A 27533-nucleotide genomic window follows, 5' to 3' on the forward strand; every position below is an offset into this window, starting at 1 on the left:
GAAGAAGCCCAAGTGCCCATTGATCCACGAATGGATCAACAAATGTGGTATATGTACACCATGGAATACCATGCAGCCCTAAAGAAAGATGGAGACTTTGCCTCCTTCATGTTTACATGGATGGAACTGGAAAATGTTCTTCTTAGCAAAGTATTACAAGAATGGAAGCAAAAGTATCCAATGTACCCAGCCCTATTATGAAACTAATTTATAGTTCTCAAATGAAAAATACAACTTAATTCTAGCCTAAGAATATGGGAAGTGGGTAGGGGAAGGGAGGGGAGAAGGGCGGATGGGTGGTGGGAGGGTGACTGGAAAGATCACCTATATGGTCTGTCTAACAAGGGTACAAGTGAACTTTTCTAGAACTAGAGTATAAATGTTTTAACACAATATCTAAGTAAATGACACAAAGTCTAGGTTAACCAGTTTGATGAAAATGTTTCAAATTGTATATGAAAACACTACACTGTACCCCATGTTTGCATTAATGTGTACAGCTATCATTTAATAATAAAAAAAAATGCCACTCACCTGGAACATCTTCAGAGAAAAGGCACTCAAACCTGACTGAAAGAGGAGTACACAAAACCAAGTAGTGGAATCTCAGTCAAAAAAAAAAAAAAAAGAATATATATATTCTTAGGTTCACAGTGGCAACTGGTCAAGTGACACATGACCAAGGCCACTGTAGCTAGAGAAGTTTGGTCAAAGGGAGGAGGATGTGAGAGGTTGCAAAAGGAAAAGGAGGTTATAAAATTTTAATGTCACCTGGTTTCATAATCATCTCTAACATTGAGTGGAAATATTAAAGGTGAAGGATTAGGAGGGAAAGATGTGTATCATAATTCTTAAGTATAATACAGTGTGACTGTAGAGCTTTTTAAATTATTGACATTTAAAATTTCAGTTGTGTTAACCATTAGAAATTTTATTATAAATATCACACAAAGAGAGCATACTAAACTAAAGTTTTGATGATACTATTTGTTTAGTGGCTCAAGATAAAACTGTGTATTGTAGTCAACACTTTAACATTCATAAGGTACTCAGTGCTTAGGAGAATTTAATGTATAATTTTTCTCTAATTTATTTGAACTTGGCTTCATATATTTATAGGTTGTTTTCTCATTTTTTTATTCTTAGGACTTCAATATATTAAATGTGACCACCAGAGAGCAGTTTATTTGTTCATGGCATCTTTGGAAACAAACTGCAATTTTATTTCGTTTCCTTGTCATTCGTACAAAGATTACAAGACTAGTTTATGTGTGGCCTGTGACAGCTTTAAGGAAAATTCTTGTCCTTGGCTAGGTAAGAGACATGGTTGTAATTATGCTAATTCTTTTTGAAATTGAATAACATTGTGTTTGTAGTTTCTGATGGAAGCTAAACTACGCTTTATATTTACTTGTTAATATGTCAACATTTTATGGAAAAAATTATCTGTGAATATATGGTACAACCAGAATAAATATTTTCTTGTCTCCTAAATAACTTCAGATATTTAAGGAAATGAACTTGGCCAACAGCCTTTCTATGCTCAATATAGTGGGCAAATGTGGTGGCCTTGTGGTGAGCCCTGTTCTTGATACACAAAGGATCTAACTATCATCCAACTAGTTTTCTGTTTTCCAAGTTTTTTTTTTTTTTTTTTTTTTTTTAATGGAAAGTCTTAGAAGCAAGTGAAGAGGTGTGAACCGTAGTTAGCCAAGTAGACATGGATCATACATGGTTTACACCTTTTAAATCAATAAAGCTTGGTAAGAGCAGTTAAGAATTGTAGCTTCTGATAGCTAAAGCCTGCCAATAGGAAATTATACATGAGAAAGAATCCACAGAAAAATAGAATGCTAGGACTAGAATCTCAGAGCCCATCGTTCAGGACTTTTCAAAGAAATTACCAGACTTAAGCAGGTCATGAGTGTGTAGACATCTCAGTATCAAAGCAGGATCTTCTAGAAATCCTTCCAAGGACAAAGGGGCTGAAGGAATAGGTAGCGATTGCAAGTGGGAAATTAAACCTCCTGTGCTCTGTTTTCTCTGGTGAGCTAATGCACATGGAGCATAGCTAGGAGGTGCATGCACTCCGCAGGCTTTGCCAAATTTGTATGTATTGTTCACAGACCTCTCCTGTTCAGACAGCATTATGTAGGATTACTTTTCTTTAGACATTATGTTATAGATTGCTTTCCTGGTTCCATCTTTTTTTGTTTAATATCATGGTAAAATTGTGAACAAGAGTGGAAAGATGGATTGCTTCAGGGTATTTGTGAGAACTAGAGTTAAATCTTTAAATTATGAATTCAGTATTCTTTCTACTACATTCAGATCCCAAATTTAAATGTTGCAATGTGGGAAAAAAATACAGGAAACACCTGAACTATATATGGAAAGCATATTTAATGTACACATGTGATATATATTATGTACACAATAGAAAGTGTATAAACTCTTTGTATTAATATATATAGTGTATATAATGTGTATAGATGCATGCCATATCTGTACATACATAGGTTTAGGAGAATTGGGGACTGTCTTCCTGGAGCTAAATTGCAGTTTAAATTTTATACAATCAAATTACTATGTTGAATGTAAAAAAGAATTACAAATAAAATTGTGAAATTAAAATATAACAGTAAAAGCTGCTGTAAGTGAACTACAGTCATCTGGAGCATGTTAAACTCTGATAAGGTTTTTAGGGAGCAGATTTGTTAGCAAATCCTAAAATTAAGAGTTATTATTATAACTATTATGAATAGAATGATGTATCATTTGAAAAAAATGCCTTTAAAGTTATAAAAGTTATAAAAATCCGTGACAATTACGGTGATAATTATATGCATTGATCCTTTAGTTACTTTGGTGATCTAATATTTCTCTGTGATACTAAAGGAAAGTCCAAATTTCCATGTTTCATTTCTCAAATCCAAGGTTATCAAGCTGAGCTCCTAAAAGATGTTTTAAAAGGAAGGATGGAAAGAGCAGCCCCGAGGACCACCGTGTTTTTGGATACTAGTGGCACATATCCATTCTGTAGTAAGTTGCTATCATTTTTAATAGATGAACACATGATGAGCTTTTGATGTTTATTGATGTTTTATTCAAAATATTCTTTGCACCACTAAAATTCCATCTCACATTTTCAGGAAAATTTAAAATTTGTTTGAGCCAATGGGACAAATTCCACTGACTTGATTTTTTCGGGAAGAAGTTTCAGATATTCGGGTGATATTTTTTCAAAGAAGCAGTTAAGGCCTCTCTCCCCTATTTCTATGATTATTCCTGATACTCCTAGAGTTATCTCAGCATGTGACATGTTAAGAAGCCTACGGCCTCTATCTACACTCTTAAGATGTACTTGGGAACTGAAACTATAACAGTCCAAAAAGGGCAAGTAAGTAATCATCCTTTCAAAGCATTTAGAGTCAGACAAGGGGAGAAAACTGGTCGAACAAGAGAGAATCTCATAGAAATGTATTAAATTATCAGATTTATGAAAAAGTATTAAAGAACGCAACATTATTCTGTTAAGAGATGAAAAGCTGAAAGTTGTTTGTAAATAAAAGTTAATTCAATTTTATGGATAATCTTATGAGAGAAATTTCAAGCCACTCTCATTCGCCATGATACTTGGGGATAAATATTTAAAACAGATTATAACATGTTTCAGGTCAGTGACTGTTAATGTTTTGTAGTCATTGTAACTGTCAATTTCAAGATATTGTTTTTAAAACATCAGTGATGTGTCATATAATACAGAGTTGGGCCTGTCCATGTTTCAAGGTATATTTTTTACTCAGTTTATTTTAGATCCCCATGCAGAAAGATACTGTGTCTACATTATACTGTGTCTACATTATACATTATACAGTATCTTTCCCATGCAGAAAGATACTATGTCTACATTATACAGATACTGTGTCTACTGTATACAGTTATACATTATACAAAACGCTACAAGGGTAGCAGTTTTGCTGCACTGCTGCAGGAAAGAATAACACCACTAGCAGGATATTGACATTAGGATAGAATCCACCATCCTAATCTGATTTCCCCCCACATTGGTGCGGGTGTGTTTATGTATAAGGACCCATTTATCCATTCTTTTGTTCAAGAGCATCTGGGAGTTAGCTTTTGGCTATTACAAATAGAGCTGTGGTGAATATTGTGTCCAAGTTTTTGTGTGAATGTGTTCTTATTTCTCTGCCATAAAGGCCCAGGAATGCAATTGCACATTTAGCTTTAAAAAATGACAAGATTTTATTTTTTTAAGTAGCTATATCATTTCACATTTCCCTAAAGTAGAAGTGATCCCTATGATTCCTTCCTAGCATTTGTTGTTGTCATTATGTTTTAAATCTGATCGGTTCTGATGGGTACATGTTTGGACTTCACTGTGATTTTAACCAGCATTTACCTGATAGCTGAGTGTATTGAATATTTCTTCTAGTGAAAGGTGTGTTCCTGTATGTTGGCCATTTTCCAAGTGGTTTTTTTTTTTTTCTCCCCCAGTTTTTGGCTGGGACTGATTTTGAACCTGCCACCTCCGGCATATGGGGCTGGTGCTCTACTCCTTTGAGCCACAGGTGCCGCCCGATTTTTTTTTTAACTGTTGAATTTTGAAAACTCAAGATTCAATTTTGTTAGATTTTGGTCTGTAACTATTTTCTCACATTCTGTAACTTGTTTTTCATCCTTTTCACAAAACTCTTTGCAGATCAATGATGTTTAGTTTTGATGAGAAGTAACTATTATTTCCTTTTAATTAACATGCTTTAGATGTCAAGTTGGAGAAATCTTTGTTAAACCCGTAGTCCTGAAGATTTCTTTTTTCTGAAAGATTGTTATATATATAAGGCTTAGATTGAGGTTCATTTTGGATTTTCCAGTGTGTATGCCTTTCAATATAAATTTTAAAATAAAATTGTCTATGTCGATAAAAACTGGGTTGATGTTTGATAGGATTTAAATCAAACCTATGGATTAATTTGGGGAGCATTGATATCTTTGCTATGCTGTCTCTAATTCACAAACATATGTCTTTCCATTTACTCTGATTCTTTGATTTATTGATTTCTTTCACTAGTATTTTGTAATCGTCACATATAGACCCTGCACAGCTTTTGTTCCTTGTATATCAAGTACTCCTTTTCCAGGCAATTAGTTTTAAAGGGTGTATCAATGTTCATTGTCAGTATACGTAAATGGGATTGAAATTTGTGTATTGAATTTGATTCCAGGGACCTTGCTGAAATCCTTTTTTGTTTTGAGGAATTTTAAAAATGGAACTATTGAAGTTTTCCATGTAAGCAATGATGTCATCTGTATATAGAAATGCTTTTATTTCCTCTGCTCTGATCTGGGTGGTTGTAATTTCTTCTTCTTGACTAATTGTCATAGCTACAATTTCCAGGCCTTATGTTGAATAAGAGGGCTAAGAGCAACAACATTGCCTTAGTCTATCACTCTTAAGGGTGATATTACCTATAAGCTTCTATTAGATACTTCCTAAAAGTGAGTTAATTTGCTCTCTGTTACAAACTTGCTAAGAACCTTTCCTTCTAAATGTGTGTTGGATTTAGCCATATGCCTTGCATGCATCAGTGATACTGTTATATGGTTTCAATTTTTAGTGTGTTGATATGACGGATTACATTAATGGACTGGTCATACTGCATACTTTTTATACATCATTGAATTTGGTTTGTCACTATTTTATTAAGAATTTTTTTGTGTGTAAGTTACTGAGAGATATGTGTTGGCAGCATTACTTTTTGCATCATCTTTTCTTTGTTTGGCATGAAATGATAGAGTGTTCACACAAGAGTACACAACCTCATAAAACGAGTTGGCAATCTTCCCTTCTTTATCGTAAAAGATAAAGATGCTGGAATAGATCGTGCAAAATTGGTGTTGATTCTTCAAATGTTTGGAAGAGTTTTCCAGTGAAACCATTTGGGTCTAAATGCTTCCTGTTAATTTCTTTAATGGTTTTAGGACTAATCTATTTCATCTTGGCTGAGTTTCTGTAGTCTGTGATTTTCAAGGACTTGGTCTGTTTCTTATACATATAAGTACTGAGTTGTTTGTACTATTTCCTTATTATCTTTGTTATGATTGCAAGATCTGTAGGAATGAGTTCTATTTCATTTTTGACAGTGATTTGTGACTTTTTTTTCACTTTTTGTCTGTCTAGCTGGATGAAATTGTTTCTCACATTATTATTGCTCTTTTGATCAAGAACTAACTTTTTGTTTGATTTTTTAATAGTCTTCCTTTATCAAATTTCATGAATTTTTGCTGTGTATGTGTATGTTGTAGACATATATATGTGTATACATATATTCATATGTATATATGTATACATATGTACATATACAGAGAATATATATATATATATTACTCTCTGTGTGTGTCTCCTTTCTGTTTTCATTTTTTTGGAATTATTTTGTTTTTCTTTCTCTCTTTTTTTTTTTTTTTTTGCAGCTTTTGGCCCGGGCTGGGTTTGAACCTGCCACCTCCGGTACAGGGGGTCGGTGCCCTACTCCTTTGAGCCAATGCAGCCGCCCCTCAATTTTTTTGAGACAGGAACTTAAGTTGCTGGTTTAAGATAAGTCATCTTTTCAAACTGAGTGTTGTATAGTAGAAATTTCCCTCTCTGATATGTTTTATCTGTATTTTACAGTTTTTGATATATTGTATTTTCACTTGCATTCTCTTATTTGTATTTTGTTGAGAATATCCCTTTGGCCATAGATTATTTACATGTATATGTTGTTTAATTTCCACTATTTGGAGATTTTCCTGTTGTCTTTCTGTTAAGATTTCTAGTTTGATTTCATTATAATTAGAGAACAAAGTCTATATAATTTCAATTCTATTAAATTTATTGAGGTTTTTAAAATAAGACAGGATTTGTCTTTTTAGGTGAATACTTCCTAGGTACTAAAACACATGTATATTCTGCTTTTATTAGGTTAAATGTTACTTATAATTGTATTTGGAAAATATGTTACATGTGTTATACAGTATTATAGTGTAATATATATGTTTATACACAGTGCATATATATTTATATACTATATATATATATATATATGCACACACACATACAAAAAAAAATATCTATGACAATGAGATTTTATTGGCCTCAGAGGTCATCAGCTTAATACAGCATCAACTCAAAAATACATTAGGGAATAAGAAAAGTCTCTGGAGTTTAATTATATTTGAAGAAAAGTTGATTTACTTCATGTGTAAACAATCTTCTAAAACAAATGCTACCAGAAAATTATCTTCTGGAAACTCAACAGACAAAAAGTTCCAAATGTCATGGCTTAATTCACCTAAATCAGATTTGGTTAAAGTTCTGGCTATCATCAATCCTGAGTTAAAATTTGTCTCCATCTATGAATCTGTGAAACTCAAGAATCAAATTACTTACTTCCCAAATATGATAATGGGACAGGCATAAGATATCAATTATGGACATTTTCACTTAAAAGGTTAATAAAAGGAATAAAAATAGTCATCAGTTGCAAATAATTTTAAAATCTACTCAGGCAAATCTTACTTGGATTCAAGGCCTGATAATAATCCCGTGTTTCATGGCTCTGCTCCCTGGATTCGCATCTCCACGTTTCGGTGTCTCAGCGTTATCTTCCTTCTTCTTTTGTAAAGGTACAAATGGTACAATGGTAATATATGTTTGCATCCGGGTAGTTTTATCGACCTGTTTCCTGTTCTTTCATTTCATACTCTTTCTGTTCCTCTTGGTCTGAACTGGCAGAATTTGTGCTGCTGTAATATTTTCCAAAACCTCAATAATCTGTGAGTTGGTCACAGAAATTCACCCTATTAGATAAGAAGGCTCTCCATATATCTTTTTTAGACAACACTGCCTCTATTTTTGCTTTCTGCTAAAATGGCAAAGACAATCTATTTGTCACTTAAGTAGTTTTGGCCCCATATACCAGGGGTAGCTAGAACCCACTACCCCTGGTATATGGGGCCGGCACCCTTCTCCTTGAGCCACAGGCACCACCTCTGTCTCTTAATATTTTTAAAGAGCCTTTTGGGTCACTACTCAGCCTTTTTTTATTTTTCCAAGGAAAGATTATCTGGCCACATTCTCAGCTTTTTCTCCACAGAACAATTTCCTGATGGTCAATCTCTTAGTTTTAGCATCTATTTGTAAACTTGCTAGTTTAGGATTTACCAAATTATTAAGTTAGGATCCTTTTCTATGTACTGTAGCAGCCGGTATAGCCTATGGCTAGGAGGGGTGAGAGTTATAAGTAACAGCTGTAGCTGGAGAAAGGAACACCTTTGTGAAAAGGGCCTGGGGAGGGATTTAGCTCTCTTAACAAGCCTGTGAGCTCGTGAGATGAGAGCATTATAGCAGTCTCTACACCTGTGGTGTTAAGAGTCATGCGATCAGCTCTATATTAGGCTGGAGGAGCAGGCAGTCAGGGGCCTGCACATTCCATCACGGACCTGCCTACTCCGGCTCTGTTGCTTCTCCTGCTTGCAGAATGCCAGCAGGGCACCTCTGCTGAAGGTTACCAAGCTCTGCTGTAGACTGCTAAAGATCTATACTTCTAAGACTGTTTTACTCCCTCAAAGACTACCTCTCTCTCTCTCTCCCTTCTGCTGAAGCGAACAGCCCTCAGGTACCAAAGAGTGATTGTTCTTGAGTAAGATAACAGCACCGCAGTCCTGTCTGGAACCCAGCTAGATAAGCTGGGGCCTAAGACCTGGTAAGTCCGGGCCCTGACCAGTGGTCACCACGAAGGGACCCCGACAATGTACGTTTTCTCTGTTAAAGGATTTCTGTTCTTCCGCTCACAATTCACTCTGAGTACCAAGAAAAACCTGGGACTCATTTTCAACCTTTTGCTTGCTTAGAAATTCCCTCAGCTACATCTTCATCTACAATTTCTGTTTTGCACATAATTGCAAGCCACAGTTCCTCTAAGCTGTGTGCCACTACCTAGCAAGGATTCTTTTTCTTCCAGTTTTCAGTAACGTGTTTCTCGTTTCCTTCTGAGGAGTCCCAGCCGCGCTCTTCACATCCGTATCCACAGCACGAGTCTTCTCATTGCTGCCCACGGCCGCTTGCGCTGCGTCTTTTCTCCGCCGTGTTCCTCATGTCCCTCCTCCTGACGCCTCGCTCCCGGGGTTGTCAGCGTTCACATTTCTACTAACCGTGTGTTCAAGGCAATCTAGTTTTTATGTTATGCTCCTCAAAATTCTTCCAATTGTTTTCATTGCCAATTTAAAACCCACTTTCCCTTTTTTATGTGTTTGTTACGGCGTCGCTTCATTCTTCATACCAAAATCTATAGTCATTTTCTCTTACTATCCTGACAAGTTACTACAATATGGTGGCTTAAAGCAACACACATTTATTATCTTACATTTCCGTAGGCCAGAAGTCTGACAAAGGTGTCAGCGTACTCCTGACAAGGTATCAGCTGTATTGCATTTCCTTCTGAGGCTCCAAGACAGCATCTAATTTTTTCCTTTTCCAACTTCAGGAGTTGGTCCACACTCCCTGGACTGTGGCCTCTTCTTCCATGATGGCGGGTGGTGTGTTCTCCTGGCAACCTTTTAGCCCTTCTTCTATATCACAGCTCTTTGTCTAAATCACTCTTCTGTCTTCTTAAGTCTACTTGTGCTTACATTGATCCCACCTGGATAATCCAGGGTAATCTTCATATTTTAAGGGCAACTAATTAACAACCTTACTTATATTTACAATCTTAATTCTTATTTGTGAATTAAGATAACATGCTCATAGTGTCCAGAAATATATTTGGATGTATTTGGACACATGGAAATATTTGAGGAGGTCTACCACAATTATGATATGTATATGTGAATTATCAAGGTCTGGTCTGGTATTAATATTTTACCACTCTAAGTGAAATGTAGAAACCCAATTTCCATTTAGGTTCCTTGTATATGTATTCCTCACTTTTAAATATCATTGTCTTGAATATCAGATTGTGTGATAATTTTTGTTTCAATCAAAAAATGAGATTTATGTAATTAATGAGGAATAGGATGATCTATTGGATGTAGTCCTGTTCCTTCTTGTCCCATGTCACTTCTTTGTTTTGGATGATCCAAGATAATTTGCTTCATCAATTCCTTTCTGTTTGAAGAAATTGCTTCTGACGGTCTTCAAGTATAGGTCTACTAGTGAGATTTTCCTTTAGTTTTCCTTTGTCTGGGAATGTCTTCCTTTCCTCTTTATTCTCAAATGATGCTTTTGTTGTGTATAAGATTGGAAGTTGATAGTTTTTCTTCCTTGGAACACCTGAAAGGTGTGCCACCTTCTTTTGGAGTCCAAGGCTTCTGTTTAGAAATCCTTTGCAAACCAAATTCTGTTTCCTTGAAGATAATGGGTCGTTCCTCTCTATCTGCTTTCCAGATTTTTATTTGCTTTTAGTTTTTCAGTTTCATTGTGGTGTGTCTTGGTGAGGATTTATGGGGGTATATCTTATCCGAGGTTCACTCAACCTTTTGAATCTTGTGTTATTCCATTAAATTTAGAAAGTTTTCAGCCGTCATTTCTTTGGGTTTTCTCTTAGCCCTACATATTTTTCTCTTTCTGACATTTTAATGCAACAATTTTTTTTATTAAGTCAAATACACACAGATCTTGGATACATTCATGCACATGTGGGGTACAATGTGCTGATTTTTTTATACAATCTAATGTGATAACATTAAACCAATCAACATAGCTTTCACCTCCTTTACTTGATTATTGTGTCAAAACATCTGTGTTCTACATTTCACAGATTTGACTTGTACCCTTGTCATATGTTCCATGGATGTGATTCTGCCTTTTACCCGCCCTCTGTCAAACCTCCCCTTTCTCCCCTCCCACTCCACTTTTCTCCATCATCCTGGGCTATAGTTGTGTTCTATTTTTTACAAGAAAATGTGAGTAAATATAAGTAGGTTTCATAGAAAAAGACTTAAACCTAAAACATGAAACCATAAAGATTCTTGGAAAGAGTGCAGGTGAATGACTTGAAGAAATTGGTCTGGGAGAAAACTTTTTGAGGAAGATCCCCAGAGCAATTGAAGTAATACCAAAAATACATTACTGGGATCTGATCAAATTAAGGCAACAAATTTTACATCTTTTAGTGTAGTCCCTCAGGTTCATGAAGCTTTGTCCATTTATTGTTTTCATCTATTTTCTCTCTGTCATTCAGATGGAGTGACAGATCGATTTGGCTTCAAGTTCACTGATTTCCTCCTTTGTCATCTCTACTGAGTAGGATATTGAGCATATACAGTGAATTTTGTGTCTGTTACATGTTTTTTATTTCTGTAAATCTGTATTTTTCTTTTATAATTGCTATTTTTTTCTTTTCTTTTTTTTTTTTTTTTTAAAGAAACATAGTGACTGAGTTTAAAGCATTTCTGTGATGTCTCCTTAAATATCTTTGTCATATAATCCTGGCACCTAATTCATTTCTGTGCTGTGTCGGTGGATTGCCTTTGCTGAACAATGTTTTAGGTTTTGTTACTCTTGTTGTTCTTGGTACAAGGGGTAATTTTCAGTTACATCCTGGATATTTTGTCTATTCTGTCAAAATTTGGGCCTCGTCTCACTCTTTTATTTTAGCAGGCAGTCACCCTGTTTAGATGTTGGCTTTAGATATTTTGAGGGTGTGGTTTTAGATGCCTGAAGCTTCAGGAGTATTATACTTTCCTGGTGACTTGCTTCTTTTTTGCTTTATACTTGAACTGCATCATTCCTCACAGATTAATTTGTCAAATTCTGTCACAGCAATAATTGGCCTCTTAGAGACTTTGATCTTTTTTCTTCTTTTCTGTCTTCAACATTACTTTCTGTAGTATTTTATTTCCATTTACCATCAGTATTAATTATAAATATTACCATTATATCAAATACTTAAATTTATTTGCTTCAGTTTTCTTTTCTTTTTCAGAAATAAGCCTGTTAAATATGTTTGTGAAATGTCTTCTATTTTTATCTATGTAATATGCATTATTTTCTATAATTATATTTACATAAGTAAAAAGGTATGACGTATGGAACAAATATTTGTAACATTTTCAATTAAAATGACTTAATAATGTATGAAATTTATAATACTATCATTGTATTATTAAAAATGTAATTTTAATGTCTAAAAATCCATATATGCAATATCTTATTTATTTGTTTTTCAGTTTTTCAATATTAATAATGTTTTATCAGATAGACTATTATGTAATTTGAGGAATTTTAAATAATTGTTTGGGAGTAAGTTCCTAGAAATGTAACTTTGAAAAAATTAAATTGGCACTTGGTGTCAATTTTTTAATAAAATTAAATTCAATACCAGTAATGGGATATATTAACTTATATCCTCATTATCACCAAGCCTAATTTTATTTAAAATTATAAGAAAAATAACCATTGATAGTATATCTTTTATTACTATACATATTATGTTGGATAATCTTGGCTCTTTTAATTTATTTTGTGGATATTGTTAAGCCCTTTTAATATACTATATATAAATAAGTGTATCATGTTATGTTATGTAACAGTATACACACACATGTAACTCACACAAGAGAGCTATTTATTTTCTGGGCAGTTTTGTTCTGTCTTACATCTATACTCATAAATATGGAGATGATAACACATCCTTTGCCTGTTGTAGTTACACATATTATTATGTGATGGTATAATTTCACCTCCATGTTCTACTCTTAAAAACTTATCTTGAAAGAGGTTGGCCATTAATCTTTTTCAGATTTCATTAAAATTCAGATTTTTAATATTTTTCTGAAGAGAACTTTTCATCTATTGAAGAATATGTTGGTTGTTTCTAGTTTTTACTATTATGAATGAAGCTGTTACATTCTTCTATACATTTTTATGTAAGTCATCTTTATTTCTTTGAGCTAAATGCCTAAGAGTGAAAATACTGGTCATTTTTTTAAGAACCTGCCAAATGATTTCCCAGAGTGATTGTAATATTTTACATATCCATTAACAATATATGAGTAATATATTTTTTCTCCATCCACACCAGAATTTGGAGTTGTCCCTCCAATTTCAGTTTTCTATACTTTGCCCTGTCCCTTTTCCTTCTCCCCTCTTTTTTCTAGGTTTAATTCCTTTTTCTTTTTGAGTTTTTTTTAATTAAATGATAGCTGTTTTTATTAAATGATAGCTGTAGTGTACTTGCATTCTTGCTAAAATATGCCCTGCCAGTGACTTCATTAGCAGTTTCTCTCAGTCTACTTTTAATTTTCTTAAAATATTTTTATATTTCCATTCCTCAGGAATGAAAATATAACTAAGACAGAATTCTGTGCTGAGAGTTAATTAAGCTCAGAATTTTAAAAATATTGTTTTATTCCTAGAAAAAATATATTTTATTCGGATTGAATTTATTTACTTATTTATTTTGCTTCATCATTATTTTCTACTCTAAATCATCTATCTAAGTATGCATTAAAATTAATGAAAAAAGTTTATGCTATTTCAGAATAGTGACTCATGTCTTCTTTTAACATAGAAAGCTCTCTGCAGTCAGTTCTTCAAAATTCTCCCTTCATAGCAAGTTAGATTTCTTATATTTTAATGAAAATGTTTAGGGGTCCCTTATCATATGAATTAGTATAGTTTTTAATTCCATATTATCTGAACTTTTATTTAGTCTCAGGGAACATTCATTTGTTTATTTCCACCTAAGGCCCACACAAGCAGCAGGAAACATTTTTATAGTTCTTATTTCTGTGAATAATGACACCTGGAATTAAGGCCCCTGGCCCTGGGCAGATATGTCCATTTCAGCTCTGTCACTTAGCACTATGTTTCTGCATGGAGGTGGACACTTCAGCCTCCTTTCCATGCTATCACCAGTTCTCAGATCCCAAGGAAGTAGGCATCAGTCCTGACAGCCTTGACTTTAATTTCTACTTTAATTTCACCCTTCAAAGCTATTTTGGAACTCTTTCTGTAATAGTCATTAAAGCTATTTCATATTAACCTTGATGTCTTAAATGTCATCAAAATGCCTTTCTTCCAATATTTCCTTTATCTTCAGGTAAACAAAAAATTCACTGCGGGCCAGATCAGGTGAGTGGAGTGTAGCATTCCAATACAGTTATTTTTTTTACTGGCTAAACTCTCCCCCACAGTTAGTGCCATGTAAGTTGGTGCATTGTAGTGACCCAAAGCTATAAGATGTTGGCAAAAAGTTCAGGTCATTTTCTTCTAACTTTTCCATGCATCCTTTTCAGTGCTTCCAAATAATAACCGTGGTTAATTGTCTGTCCAATTGGTACAAATTTATAATGAACAATCCCTTGATACAAAAAAAAAAAATAGCAAATGACCAAAACAACAAATGGTTTAACAAATGGTGCTGGGCAGACTGGCTGGCAACCTGTAGAAGACTGAAATTGGACCCACTCCTTTCACCATTAACTAAGACAGACTTTCACTGAATTAGAGATTTAAACTCACATGAAATTATAAAAATACTAGAAGAAAGTGCAGGGAAAACTCTTGAAGAAACCGATCTGGATGAATATTTTATGAGGAGGATGCCCCAGGCAATTGAAGCAGCATCAAAAATACAGCACTGGGACCTGATCAAATGTTTTAAAAAGTCTCTGCACAGCCAAGAACACAGTAAGTAAAGCAAGCAGATAACCCTCAGAATGGGAGAAGATATTTGCAGGTTATGTCTCCGACAAAGGTTTAATAACCAGAATCCACAGAGAACATAAATATATTAGGAAGAAAAGAACAAGTGATCCCATCTCAGGGTGGGCAAGGGACATGAAGAGAAACTTCTCTAAAGAAGACAGTCACACAGCCTACAGACATATGAATAAATGCTCATCATCCTAAATCATCAGAAAAATGGAAATCATAACTACTTTGAGATATCATCTAACTCCAGTAAGATTAGCCCATATCACAAAATCCCAAAACCAGAGATGTTGGCATGGATGTGGAGAAAGGGAACACTTCTACACTGCTGGTGGGAATGCAAACTAATATGTTCCTTTTGGAAAGATGTTTGGAGAACACTTAGAGAACTAAAAATAGACCTACCATTTGATCCTACAATTCCTCTACTAGGTATATATCTAGAAGACCAAAAATCACACTATAACAAAGATACTTGTACCAGAATGTTTATTGCAGCCCAAATCATAATTGCTAAGTCATGGAAGAAGCCCAAGAGCCCGTCAACCCACAAATGGATCAATAAATTGTGCTATATGTACACTATGGAATATTATGCAGCCTTACATGGATGGAGCTGGAACATATTCTTCTTAGCAAAGTATCTCAAGAATGGAAGAAAAAGTATCCAATGTACTCAGCCCTACTATGAAACTAATTTATAGCTTTTATATGAAAGCTATACCCCAATTATAGCTCAAGAATATGGGGAAAGGGAGGGGAGGGGAGGAGGCGGGATGGGTGGAGGGAGGGTAGTTGGTGGGACCACACCTATGGTGCATCTTACAAGGGTACATGTGAAACTTACTAAATGTAGAATATAAATGTCTTAACACAATAACTAAGAAAATTCCATGAAGGCTATGTTAACCAGTTTGATGAAAATATTTCAAGTTGTATATAAAACCAGCACATTGTATCCCATTACTGCATTAATTTACACATCATTAGTGTTATGATTTAATAAAAAAAAATAGCAACATTATTTTGACTCTTGATTGGACTGACAGAACAGTTTTGGTTGTGAAAAATTGACTGACTTCCATTTTCACTTTGTTTCAAGGTCATATTGGTACCCCCGTGTTCATCACCAGTGATAACTGAGCCCCAAACATTGTCTTGGCTTTCCAAAAGGTCCTGGCAAACTTTGTCCTTTACTTTTGTTCTTTTGGTGAACAACTTGAGAACCACTTTTCCACACACCTTTCTCATGCCAAGATTTTTAGTTAAGGTTTTGCTAACTGTTTCTCTATTGATGTTTACTTCTATGCTTCTCAATCAGCCAATGATTTTTATGCACAATTCAACAATTTTGCAATGTTTTTGTCAGTTCTGCTTGTTACTGGCCACTCTGACCTCTCTTTATCAATGTTTTCTTTCCCCTTAGAAAAATGTTTAATCCATTTGTACACTGTCATTTTCTTCATGGAATTGCCCCTATAAACTTGGACTAACATATCTCTGATATAACTTCCACTCTTGCAAAGTTTAATAAAATTTTTATGTTTATTCCTTGCTCTAATTCAAGCTCTATCATTCTTGTGATGGCATACAAAAACAGGCAACAACAGTAATGAATCCTACTCAGCAAAACACCCTCACACAGCTGAACACAGCTATGAGACATTGATATACCAATGTTATGAAACCTTACTGAGTTGTTTGTACAGTGCTGCCAATGTAAGTGCATGGTGTCATGTTTGCAAATTTGTCAGTCCTTGTATGTCATGCTGCTTGAAGTCATTTGAGCAGGTATGAATGGGAGAGGTGAACCAAAACACTTTGTCAGAAGCTGGGAAATTACTCAGAAGTAAGCAGTGTTCCTTTATAACTTTTGTATAAGAAATTGAGCTGAGTATTAAGCATAAGACATTAGGTTATTCTTGACTATTAGTAGCAACATTTAACAACTAGCATGAACAATTTTCATATGTGTATTTCTCACAGGAAAATTCATGCATTCCATGTTCAGTTTAATATAACATATACACATTTTCTTCTAGGAGGGGTTACATGAGATTTGGGATGACTCAGAGTCAAAACTTTCTGTTTAGCCCTCACAATATTGACTATAGGGATGAGTACAGCATCCTTGACTCTAAAAGACATACTACAATAAATTTTAGTAAGGGCAATCTGAATAAGAACTATTATGAGCTAACCTTATATGAAAATATTTAATTTCATCCTTATTCCTGAACAGCCAGTGAAATTGGGAATTACGTTTTCCAAGAAAATTTGGATACTACTATTCATCAGATAATTATGCAACTTCATCATATTTACCTTAGATGTGCTACTGAAAAAGAAATGTTGCTTTATTGACCAAAATACTGAATATTTTTGGTTTGCAGGCCAATTAGCATTTACAGGCTATTTGGTCAACTCTTCCCATGCCTATGACCGACTGGCAGGCCTTTATATTTTTCACTTTTAATTCTAGTCAAAGTTGACAAACATGAGGTAAAATATGTCATCTATTTACCAAATAAATGACTGTCAGTGATATTAGTTGCATATATAACTTGGGCCTAGGTTACATATAATATGCACATGTGTACACATATCTGCATGTATACCAACACAAAACAAAATTTAAAACAGAATATGATTGTATATTACATTTTTGTTTTGTAGCCTACTATTATGTTCTCAGTGTAATTGTTCTGGATGAAACTATGAAAGATGGCTATATTTCATTTAAATTATTAAACCAGTTTGGAAGAACTGAAGAACCAAGGCTCTATGAGTAAGTACATTTTAGCATTTTCAATTCAATGTTTGCTTTCTTGAGTTTCCAGTTCAGCAGGAGTACAAAGAGTTTAAATATTCATCCAGGGAGTTTTAACATGTTAAATATTAAAAGGACTTTATATTCTGCACTCTAGTTCTTTTATTCTACAGAGCACAATACCAACTATGCAAGTTCATGATGGCAAAAATATTGAGGACCTGTGTACTGAAGTAACATGTGGATCATTCCATCAGGCAATGCCATGTTCATCCTTGACAAAAACATGCTGGGTTACAAGTCAGGCAAAATTTTCAAAAGTTTCAGATAAACATATTTTAATATTAAATTCCATAAATTCAATTTTCTTAAAGTTAATAAATACACTGCAGATAATTTGATGATTGGATAGCACTGGTAATGAAAGAATACCAATTTTCTTCTTCTTTTCCCCTTTTCTCCTTCTTCAGTCATCCAAAGAGAAGAAAATAACACTTTTAAACCAGAAAATCAATCAAAATTCTTCACTTTCATTGAGACTTATACTGTATTAAAGAAATTTTAAGCCGTTTTTTACCTAGTTTTGAACACAAAATCTGTTAAATAATGTTATTCTATAATAGTTTATTAATTTCAATTACTCAAAATTTATATATGCATGTATATATACACACGTTCTATTATTTATTCTTATCAACAACATGCTTTGTTAGCTTTTGAATTAATTCACTTATTCAGCACATGTTTTAGTACCAAACTTATTCAGGCATTTCACAAAATGATAGGGACCCAAACTGAAATAAATAGTGTTTTATTCTTAAGGACGTCTCAAAATACTGAATGAGTCCAATGACTAATTTCACTTCTTAGTAATATGTTTTTTACTGTATGGCCACTTATTGTATTTGGGGAACACAAAGGAAAAGCAAGGAAACCTTTGAAATGAGATAATGGAGTCATAGTATAAGAGGAATACTTTCAAAGCATGGAAATAGGAAAGTACTTACGTTCAGGAGTAGCACACAAAGTCCAGGCGCCGAGCAGTTGTTCAGGTGTCTGGGAGTCTTGATTTAATTTACAATCATCATATTGTATGTGGAACACCTTAGAATAGTGATTCATTTTATTCAGATAACTGACTTGGCACATTGTTCATAGAGGAATATAAAATATGGGCATATATGCACATGTCGTGGGATTTGTCGCAAAAGCCTTGCTAATGCCTTTACTGTCACATGGTACTACAGACATGCTTCACTTGTCAGTGGGGGTGTGCTCTGAGAATTCTCTCCTTAGGAGATTTCATCATTAGTGACCATTATAGACTATACTTACAAAAACCTAGATGGTAGCGCCTGATACACACTTAGGCTAGATGGGATACGGGTTAGAGGATTTGCATTACAGATGGAAAATTGAGGGGGAAATTGAAAGAAGATTCCGTATTGCAAAGGTAAAGTCAGTAGGAATTGGTGATACTTGGATGGGGAAGGTTGCAATGAAGCACGAATCCTAGCTGTGTGGCCTGGGCAATTGACAGTAGTAAGAAAATGTGTAAGTTTCCTTGCAGGTTATTTTGTTGTTGTTGTTGTTGTTTGGTTTTTTAGTGGGGGGAGAATGTGGAGGAAGATGATTCATTTAGATGTAAACATCTTGAGCTTCAGGCATCCTTGAAATATCCAAATGGACATCGTGAATAACAGGGGTGGGTTTCTGGAAGGGATTCAGCAGACAGGCCTCAGCTAGAGGCAGAGAGTTGGCGTCAGAGCAAACTTATTTTGTTGATAATTCAAACCATTGACGTAGATATGAGATTGTGGGGTGAAATAATGTGCTCCTATCTGTCTGTGTTGAATCTGAAATATCCTTGAAAATTTTAGATAACCCCTTGGTAAGAAATAGAGATATGCCCAAGGGCATTATATTCTGTGAAAGAGGAGGTTATAATACTGCCAGGGTTGAGCAGAGATGGACCTTGAGGGGTATGACCATATCATTTGGGGGGGGTCTAGCTACTTTGAGGAATCAAAAGAAGATGAATGCAGGGACAAATAGGAGATGGCAGGCAGAGCTGTGTGCCCCCTGGTTGCACTCCAGCTGTTCTCTGTGTGATTGTCACCTTTGATTAAGTTGTTGTTACTTAAATAGAGGAACTTATTTCAACAGGTTTTTAAAAAACTTTTTCCTTTCTCTTCTTTCCTATCCTCTCTTCCTTTTTCTCCTCCTTCTCCTTTCCACTCCTTCCTCCGTAGACTTAGCTAATGAGAGAACACGCAGGAAGGTGGGTAGAGCTCTGTTTGGGGTCAGGCAAACCCAGCTGACATGAATGCTTCTGGGACTCACGCTTCTGGCACATAGAAAGGAGGAACTGAGCAGAGGTTCGAGGTGTGCTGATGTGTCTGCATTTATATCCCAACTCTGTAATGCAAACTCTGATGCCTGGTTTTCTCATCTGCAGGATGAGAATGTTTATAGTTTCTAATAAAAATCTTACTCATTGAGATACTTAAATGAGGTTACGTATGAAAAGCCTTATTACATTGATAATGCTCAGAAAATTATACTTATTAAATAATACCCTTTTTATGCTGAATATAAGACTTTTATATATATTCTTTAAGTCAAAATATTTGATAAAGTGGCGCAAATCAACTGAGCACCTTGTATATTCAAGGAACTGTAATAGTTATTGATGGGTATAAAATTATACCAAGTTACTGCTCTAATCTTAGGTCAATGTGCAATCTAGTTTTCTTCTCAGAAAGACAAGATATCTCACTTTTTCTCTCAAAAAGCATTTTCAAAATATTTCTATGGAGAAATGAATTTATTGTCAATTATTTTACTATGTTACAAATTACAGCTTAAGTTATTTTAATTAATTCTTCAACAAATATTTTGTTTGACCATATCCCTAAGTTACTGTTCTTCATATCCTGCCTATTTAGGATTATAATGATATCAGAACTAAATTATGTTCCAAATTATTAATATGCTGAGTATTTGACATTTTCTGTTTAGGAAGAACCAACCATTTTATAAACTTCAAGAAGTCAAGATTCTTGCTCAATTTTTAAATGATGTTATAAATATTTCAAGAATTGGGTTGACATATTACCAGAGCTCAAAGTTGCAGTGTCCCACATGCAAATACAGGATCCAGAGTCTCATGTTAAAATCACTTACATATCCAGAAAGGTAAGAAAACTAAGTTTTGATTTCAATATATTATCTTTTAAAGTTGAAAATAGGCATATGTTAAGTAATGGCTTAAGAATTTATGTATTCAAATATATTTATTGTGTATTGCATACTATATTTTACATAAAAGATTATCAAAAGGTATAAAATTAATTTTGGGGGGTTAAGATAAAATTTTTTTTGATGTGATATTACTTAAGCAAAATATACACACAAAATCATTTCATAAGGCACAACAAAGACAAAGTAAGTACAAAAGATCTCTGCCTTCAAGTTTGCCAGTAATTACTTATGCGTACGTACTTATTCACAGAGAAGTTGAGAGTCTTTTACACAATCCTTTACATAAGAACCAATGCCTAAAAACTCCAAATTGAAACACATGAGCACCGAAGACAAAGTCATCATGACTTCCAATGATCTTTGTTTTCTCCCAACTTCATTGGAAAGAGAAATAAAGCAAAAAACATCTTCATCTGTTGACCCTAAGACCCAATAGATCATTAGAGATTTGGTCTAATGAATATACTTGCAGGAGGGAAGCTCTGGGTTATATATGGTATCAGCATGTGGAGAAGTTGACTCTTTATTCCTTATTTTTACATGGTTGGATAATTAAGTTCTCTAACGTATTCCAGAAGAAGTGCTTTGAAAGGACTGGCATCAAGGCATAGGTTCATAGCTTCCCAAGAGGAGTTCTTCGAAGGTGGCCGTAGTGATATGAGGATGAGTTGTGAACTTAATTGTCTGACCTTATACATGTATACAGTTAAGCGTCTTGGTTTGTCAGTTATATCACAGCTGTCTCCAATTCTATTAAAGTTTGCTACCATTCTAGCTGTTTGAGCACCATTTCCTTGAGGATAATAGTCTCTAGCAGTTTTCTTCCCAGCCCATTTAACGTGCTGTTCTTGGTTCCATGTCCTCACAATCATAGAATTTTTCCACTAGCCTTGTGTTCATGATATTTATATTCATGTTTGCCATAGAAAAATTCCTGTTCCATCTCTGTGAAATCATAAAGACCTGTTACAAATCTCTTTCCTATGCTGGTCATCTGTCACTTTTTATATATAAATTGTTCCAACAGTGACCATCAGCTGATAAATGAAAACGAGTTTGTACATCACTAGAAATCTCTCTCTTCTTTGACTGCCAAGCCTCTTCCTTATTTCTCTTTATGGTACTGTAGTTGTATATTTGATTTTCCAATTCCTTTCCTACAAATGTTGACCAGACTACATAAAAATTTGTGAAAAATAAAAATAATAAATGAGAAAAATGTGCATTGAGATGAGCTCTGTATAAACAGAGGAGAGTTGGAAAAATTTGTTGAAATCGAAGTCATCTTTTGGCCTGATAATGCTTAGTTATCCAAATTCAATAAAATGTAATTATAATGTCAAAAATATAGGGTAACTTTATTGACCTTTTCCTTTGATCAAAATACTTACAAAGTACCAAAATATGTGGACATTTTCATCAAGAACATTCGTAAAATCTTTCTCTACCAAAGTACATGGGGACAGGAAGAGTTCATGCCTCGAAGGACTAGAGTTGTCAGATTCTAAATCTCCAAATGATCTCTGCATCTATTATTTTAAATATGTAAATACTTCTCTAAATATAACAATTGAAATTACATTTGTATTCCTACAAAGCTAGACTCTGAAGAGGCCAGGGTTATTGCACCATCATATTTCCTGAATCTGCCATATTAATACTTTTCTGAGCATAAAGATGGTGAATATGAGCAGAGAAGTCAAGCTCTGTATACTCTTTTTCTGTAAATTAATTCTAAAAGAGTCATAGAGAAATATTATAGAGGAATAAAGTTTTCTCCTTAGGGCATCATAAATGAAAAGAGAAACAAAGAATTTCCTCCTCCATCCAGAAGCAGTATACAATGTAAATCTTGGCCAGATACCATAGATTTAGCTAGAGTACTTGCCTATAAAACAATACACAAGCTCAAGATGAGAAAGAGGAATTGATCCCATGTATGTAGTAGACAGTGAAAGAAACCAAGGATAATCTAACTTTGTGTGTGTGGACAAAGGCCATGGCAGATAGTCTTTTCATCCTTTAAGCAGAATTGGACAAGAAAAAAACCTATCAAGAAAATGGAGACAAATTCTGTATCAGCAACACAAGAAGACAGATATAACAATCAAGATTCAGAAATAAGGTTGAACTTTTAGAAGATGTATTAAAGGAATTAGAAGGAAGTTACATAAAGTAGTGCTCAATATTTTTGATGATATTTAAGGAAATAGAAGTCCATGAAAGAACGGGTGGGGAGTGAGATATAATGAGACGACAGATTGCAGGTAACAGGGAGTTGGCTGAGTTTAAGAAGACAAAGACGGCATTAGCTTTTGTATCAACATTTCAAAAAAACAAGAATGTATTTGATCATTAATGTAAAAATACTTTATAATGCCCTATAGAATGATGAGATATAAGTAATAGCAGAGATCAAGTAATATAAAAGGGCAGAAACAACTGAAATGCAGAATGTGGATGCCTGATGTCACTGAAGGGAAGAACAACAGAAGAACTAACTGCAGATTTCATAAAAGGAAAAATACTCTTCAACTGAGGAAAAGGTACTGATCTCAAATGGAAAGGATGACCTCAGACTCCACGAACTAAAAGAATTCACAATTGGATCCATTTTTAGAAGTGCTGTTTTTCAAATTTGATGGAAAAGAAAACTGCAAATATTCAAATAAATTTTCATGGAGTGGAAGATTCAATGTTGTAGCAATGGCAGTTCTTATTAAATGCAGTTACACATTTAGCATGATTCCAGTCAAAATCAAAGGGAGCTATCACTTGGCTCTTCTTACTTGATCTGGAATTACAAATACTAAGGTAAGCCAAGAGAAGTTGGAAGAATGAGGGCAATGTTTACGACTTTAACTATGAAATAGTCAAGTATATTCCCAAACATCAATAACTAAAAATATTTTGTACTGAAAAAGAATGTAAATATGGTTTAATAGAATAAATGGAAAATTAGCATTTCAAATAACAACAGTAGAATAAATGTTTAACAAGTGAAAAGAGTGTGATGTTTTAAATGACATGTGTCAAAATTGGTCTTAAATATAGTAAGGTATTAACTGTAAACTAGCAAACAAAAAAGATGGAAATCAGAAAAATGTTAATATTTGCACAATAACGAAATCCAGACAGAAAATCTAAATGAAAATGCTCATGAGTTTGCCTGCATAAAATGTAAAAATTAAGGCTAAGAGTGGTGGCTTACTTGCTGATGGGAGGCTGAGGCAGAAGGACTGCTTGAGGCCAGGAGTTTGAGACCAATCTGGGCAACTCCATCTCTACACACACACACACACACAGGTTATTTGGGCATGGTGATGTGCCCCTGTAGTCCTAGCTACTCAGGATGCTGAGGCAGGAGGAATGCTTGATCCCAGAAGCTCAAGGTTGCAGTGAGCTAAGATGGAGCCATTGCATTCTAGCCTTGGTGACAGAGCAAGACCCCATCTCTTAAAAAAAAAAAAAAAAAAAAAAAAAACTATGAAAAAATAAGTTGTCACAAATATCATTAACAAAAATAAACTGGGAAAACATCTGTAATACATACGCTTTAGAATGGCTTAAATTATTTTTATGTAAATACTTTTCAAAAAATGTAAAAGAACACATTCCAGTTGAAACATGGAATAAAAACCATCCTTCCATTTGCTTAAGCTGAAAAACCTAGGTTCATCATAGACTGGTCTTTTTCTCTTACTTGACGTCCATTTTATAAAATCCCTTTGTCCTTAACTTCTGAACGTTTCCAGAATTGAACAACTCTTTGTCACCTCTAGTGCTACAAGCCCACTGGGTTGTATCATCTCTGCTTGAATCTTTTTAACACTCTTAGCTGTTCTCTTGCTTTCAGCTCTGTGTCCTATCACTTATTCTCATTGGTGTCCAGAGTGCCCCTTTGAAAGATGGGTTAGGCCATGTCATACCCCTGCTCAAACCCCACAAATGCCCCCATAGTCCCAATAAAATCAAAGGAGCTTGCAATGATTTATGAGACCCATAAAACCCCACATGATCTTGCCTGTTCCTCCATTACCCCAAACCTCTGACCTTACTCCCCTCCACTACACTTACCCAGTGTGCTCTGTCCTCATAGGTCTCCTTGGTGATCTTTGAACACATCAGGCAAAATGTACCTTATAGCCTTTGCCCTGGCTGTGTCCTCTTTTTCTTTTAGGACTCATTTTCTTTGCTGTATTCTACAGTTACTGTTTGCAGTTTATTGTTTATCTCTGTCCAGGGAGAATGGAAGCGCCTTGAGAGCATTGATTTTATCTACTTTGTTTAAAGAGATACTTCAAGTGCCTTCATCTGTGCCTGGTACATATTAGGTACCAGGAGTGAATAGTTGTTGAATGAATAAATGCAGAAATAAATACACTGGCAAGGAACAATTAAAAAATTAAAGGAACAAATGATTAATAAATGTATTTTAGTATTTTCTATCTGAATAGCATTTAAATAAATTAAACTAGATATATTTTAGATAAGACATAAAGTATCTCTTCTCAAATTGGAAAAAAAAACAACAATATTTATTGTTGAAGCTCTACTGAAATTGCCGTCCTGTTTCACTGATGGAAGATAGGTAAACTTGCATAAATACTGTGGAAAAAAGTTAATAACATATACTAAGAACTCCCAAATTAGTACTTCTATGCTCTTCTAGAATTGATACTTCAGAATTGCTTCTCAGTCTTTTGGCTAGGATCATGTGCAGAATTTCAGCTTTGGAGATGCAGTGTAAAGTAATGCCCCCCCCCCTTTTTTTTTTTGAGACAGAGCCTCACTTTCTCGCCCTTGGTAGAGTGCTGTAGCAGCGTCACACTGCTTACAGCAACCTCCAGCTCTTGGGCTTAGGTGATTCTCTTGCCTCAGCCTCCCGAGTATCTGTGACTACCGGTGCCTGCCACAATGCCCAGATACTTTTTTCTTGTAGTTTGGCCGGGGCCGGGTTTGAACCGGCCACCCTCGGTGTATGGGGCCGGCGCCCTACTCACTGAGCCACAGGCGCCGCCCAATGTAAAGTAATGTTAAAGAGCATCCTCTCTGAAGCCAGAATTTCCCAGTTTAAATTTCAGTTCAACTAATTACTAACTTCAGATGAATTGAGTAATTATTTCTGTGCCTCATTTTCCTCATCTGTAAGACGAAAATAGGAACAGTCCACTTTGTTGACTTGTTAAGAAGATTAAATAATGTAAAATTTATAAGGGATATAAAAATATTGTCTGGCGTATGATAAGTGACCTGCAGATGTTTATCAGGTAGATAAAAGGAAATGCTAGAAATGCACATACGTATTTCTGTAAGAAATTTGTGCATAGTTTTACTTATAATCCTGAAAAGTTATAAAGAACTGTTCAATAATGGAGTAATTAGTACATTGATTGTAGAATATCTACAATTTGTAACATTAGGCAACAAGTATAACAGCAAGATGATCACGATTTTAATGATTTAATTTTTAATGAGTTATGACTCATTAATGGTTAATGACTCCATTTTTTCCCAAATGTAATAAATATATGTGTATTACATAATTAGGGAAATTAATGAAATTAATTTTCTCATAAAAGAGAACTTGATAAAAATAAATGCATACTAATATCATAATTTTGTGGCTTTAGCATAAATGCTTTACTTAATTTATCTTAACTTCTTTAGTTATTCAGCCCAACTGCATTTAGTTCAATAGTTTCTAGATTCTTTTGAAAGTATTATACACATTTTAAGAGCTGTTCTGTACGTATGGCTTTTGCTTCACAGTAAGCAGAAGCGTCTGGACGCTGATGGTAACCAGTCTGAGCACTTACCGTAACTGGGGAAGAATTGTCACGAATGTGACTTGTAGTCACCTTTTGTTATTGGTATATATTAAGTGTTACCATTTTAATACAGTTTTTCCTTTCTTAAAATGTGTATACATTTTTCAGCACCTTCTGTGTATGATCTTTAAGTTCAATGAGGGCAAGTATTTGCTTAAGAATAGCCAAAAAGCTGTCTTTAATTTAGCAAATAACCAATATACGGTTATATTATTTGTGTTGAAATCCTTACCATTTCAGTTTTGTCTTTTAAACTGCATGGCTGCAAGGCAAAAGTACTTTGGGAGAATGTGGGGATTGGGTAGTCCAGAGTTCTGAAGGGTATTTAAAGAAAGCCATTTTGGAAAAACTAACTTTACAATCTTACAAAGTTTGTTCATTCATCCTAAAAGTTGTTCCTCACCCTGACTCTCCACCTTCCATTTTTTTTGTTGGGTCCCAAAAGTGTAAGTAACATAGGAGTGCTTCTGTATACGGCATGAGTTATGCCAATATCCAAAAAATCAAGTGGCTTTAGAAAGACTGGCAATGAGCTCTTCTTTTGTATACTAGTAGACAAATCATAACAAAAATTTTATTATACCTGGGAATTTTTAGAAATTCAACATTTCCTTATGATATTGAAGTATAAGATATTTTTATTCGTATTCTAACCATGAAATCATATCTAATGAATTTAAAATTATTATAATAAATTTGATAAATTTAAAATCTATTGTAACATAAAAATAAATAATTTATTTTAAATTATAACAAATTTTAGGCATATTAAAATAAGAATCACTTATTGTGATTAGGGATATTTTTAAAATTCTTATTCAATTTAATCAAAGGAAAAAAAATCATGTTTTATATAGATAAGTGCTGTGTACAACTCATTCATAAGCCAAAAATAGGGTGAAATTGTGATTTGCTAGAGAACAAAAAAATAATAGAAAGCCAGTACGTAATT

At 34.4% G+C, this 27533-nt stretch overlaps 1 protein-coding gene across 4 annotated transcripts in view; it reads left to right on the plus strand.

The window, feature by feature from the left end:
• Window positions 1-27533, plus strand: part of LIPI (lipase I) — a 60112-nt gene that overhangs the window by 23269 nt on the left and 9310 nt on the right. For 2 of the 4 annotated variants that reach the window (XM_003783914.2, XM_012801507.1), the window contains 4 exons: window positions 1147-1314; window positions 2938-3042; window positions 17393-17504; window positions 20508-20684. In XM_003783914.2, the coding sequence (XP_003783962.1) occupies window positions 1147-1314; window positions 2938-3042; window positions 17393-17504; window positions 20508-20684 (562 nt within the window). The remainder of the gene's footprint in view (window positions 1-1146; window positions 1315-2937; window positions 3043-17392; window positions 17505-20507; window positions 20685-27533) is intronic. The other 2 variants (XM_003783915.2, XM_003783916.1) reach the window with 2 other exon arrangements.

The sequence above is a fragment of the Otolemur garnettii genome, unplaced genomic scaffold (genome assembly GCF_000181295.1).
Source record: "Otolemur garnettii isolate 467f Iridium unplaced genomic scaffold, OtoGar3 scaffold00009, whole genome shotgun sequence".
Taxonomy (NCBI): Eukaryota; Metazoa; Chordata; class Mammalia; order Primates; family Galagidae; genus Otolemur; species Otolemur garnettii.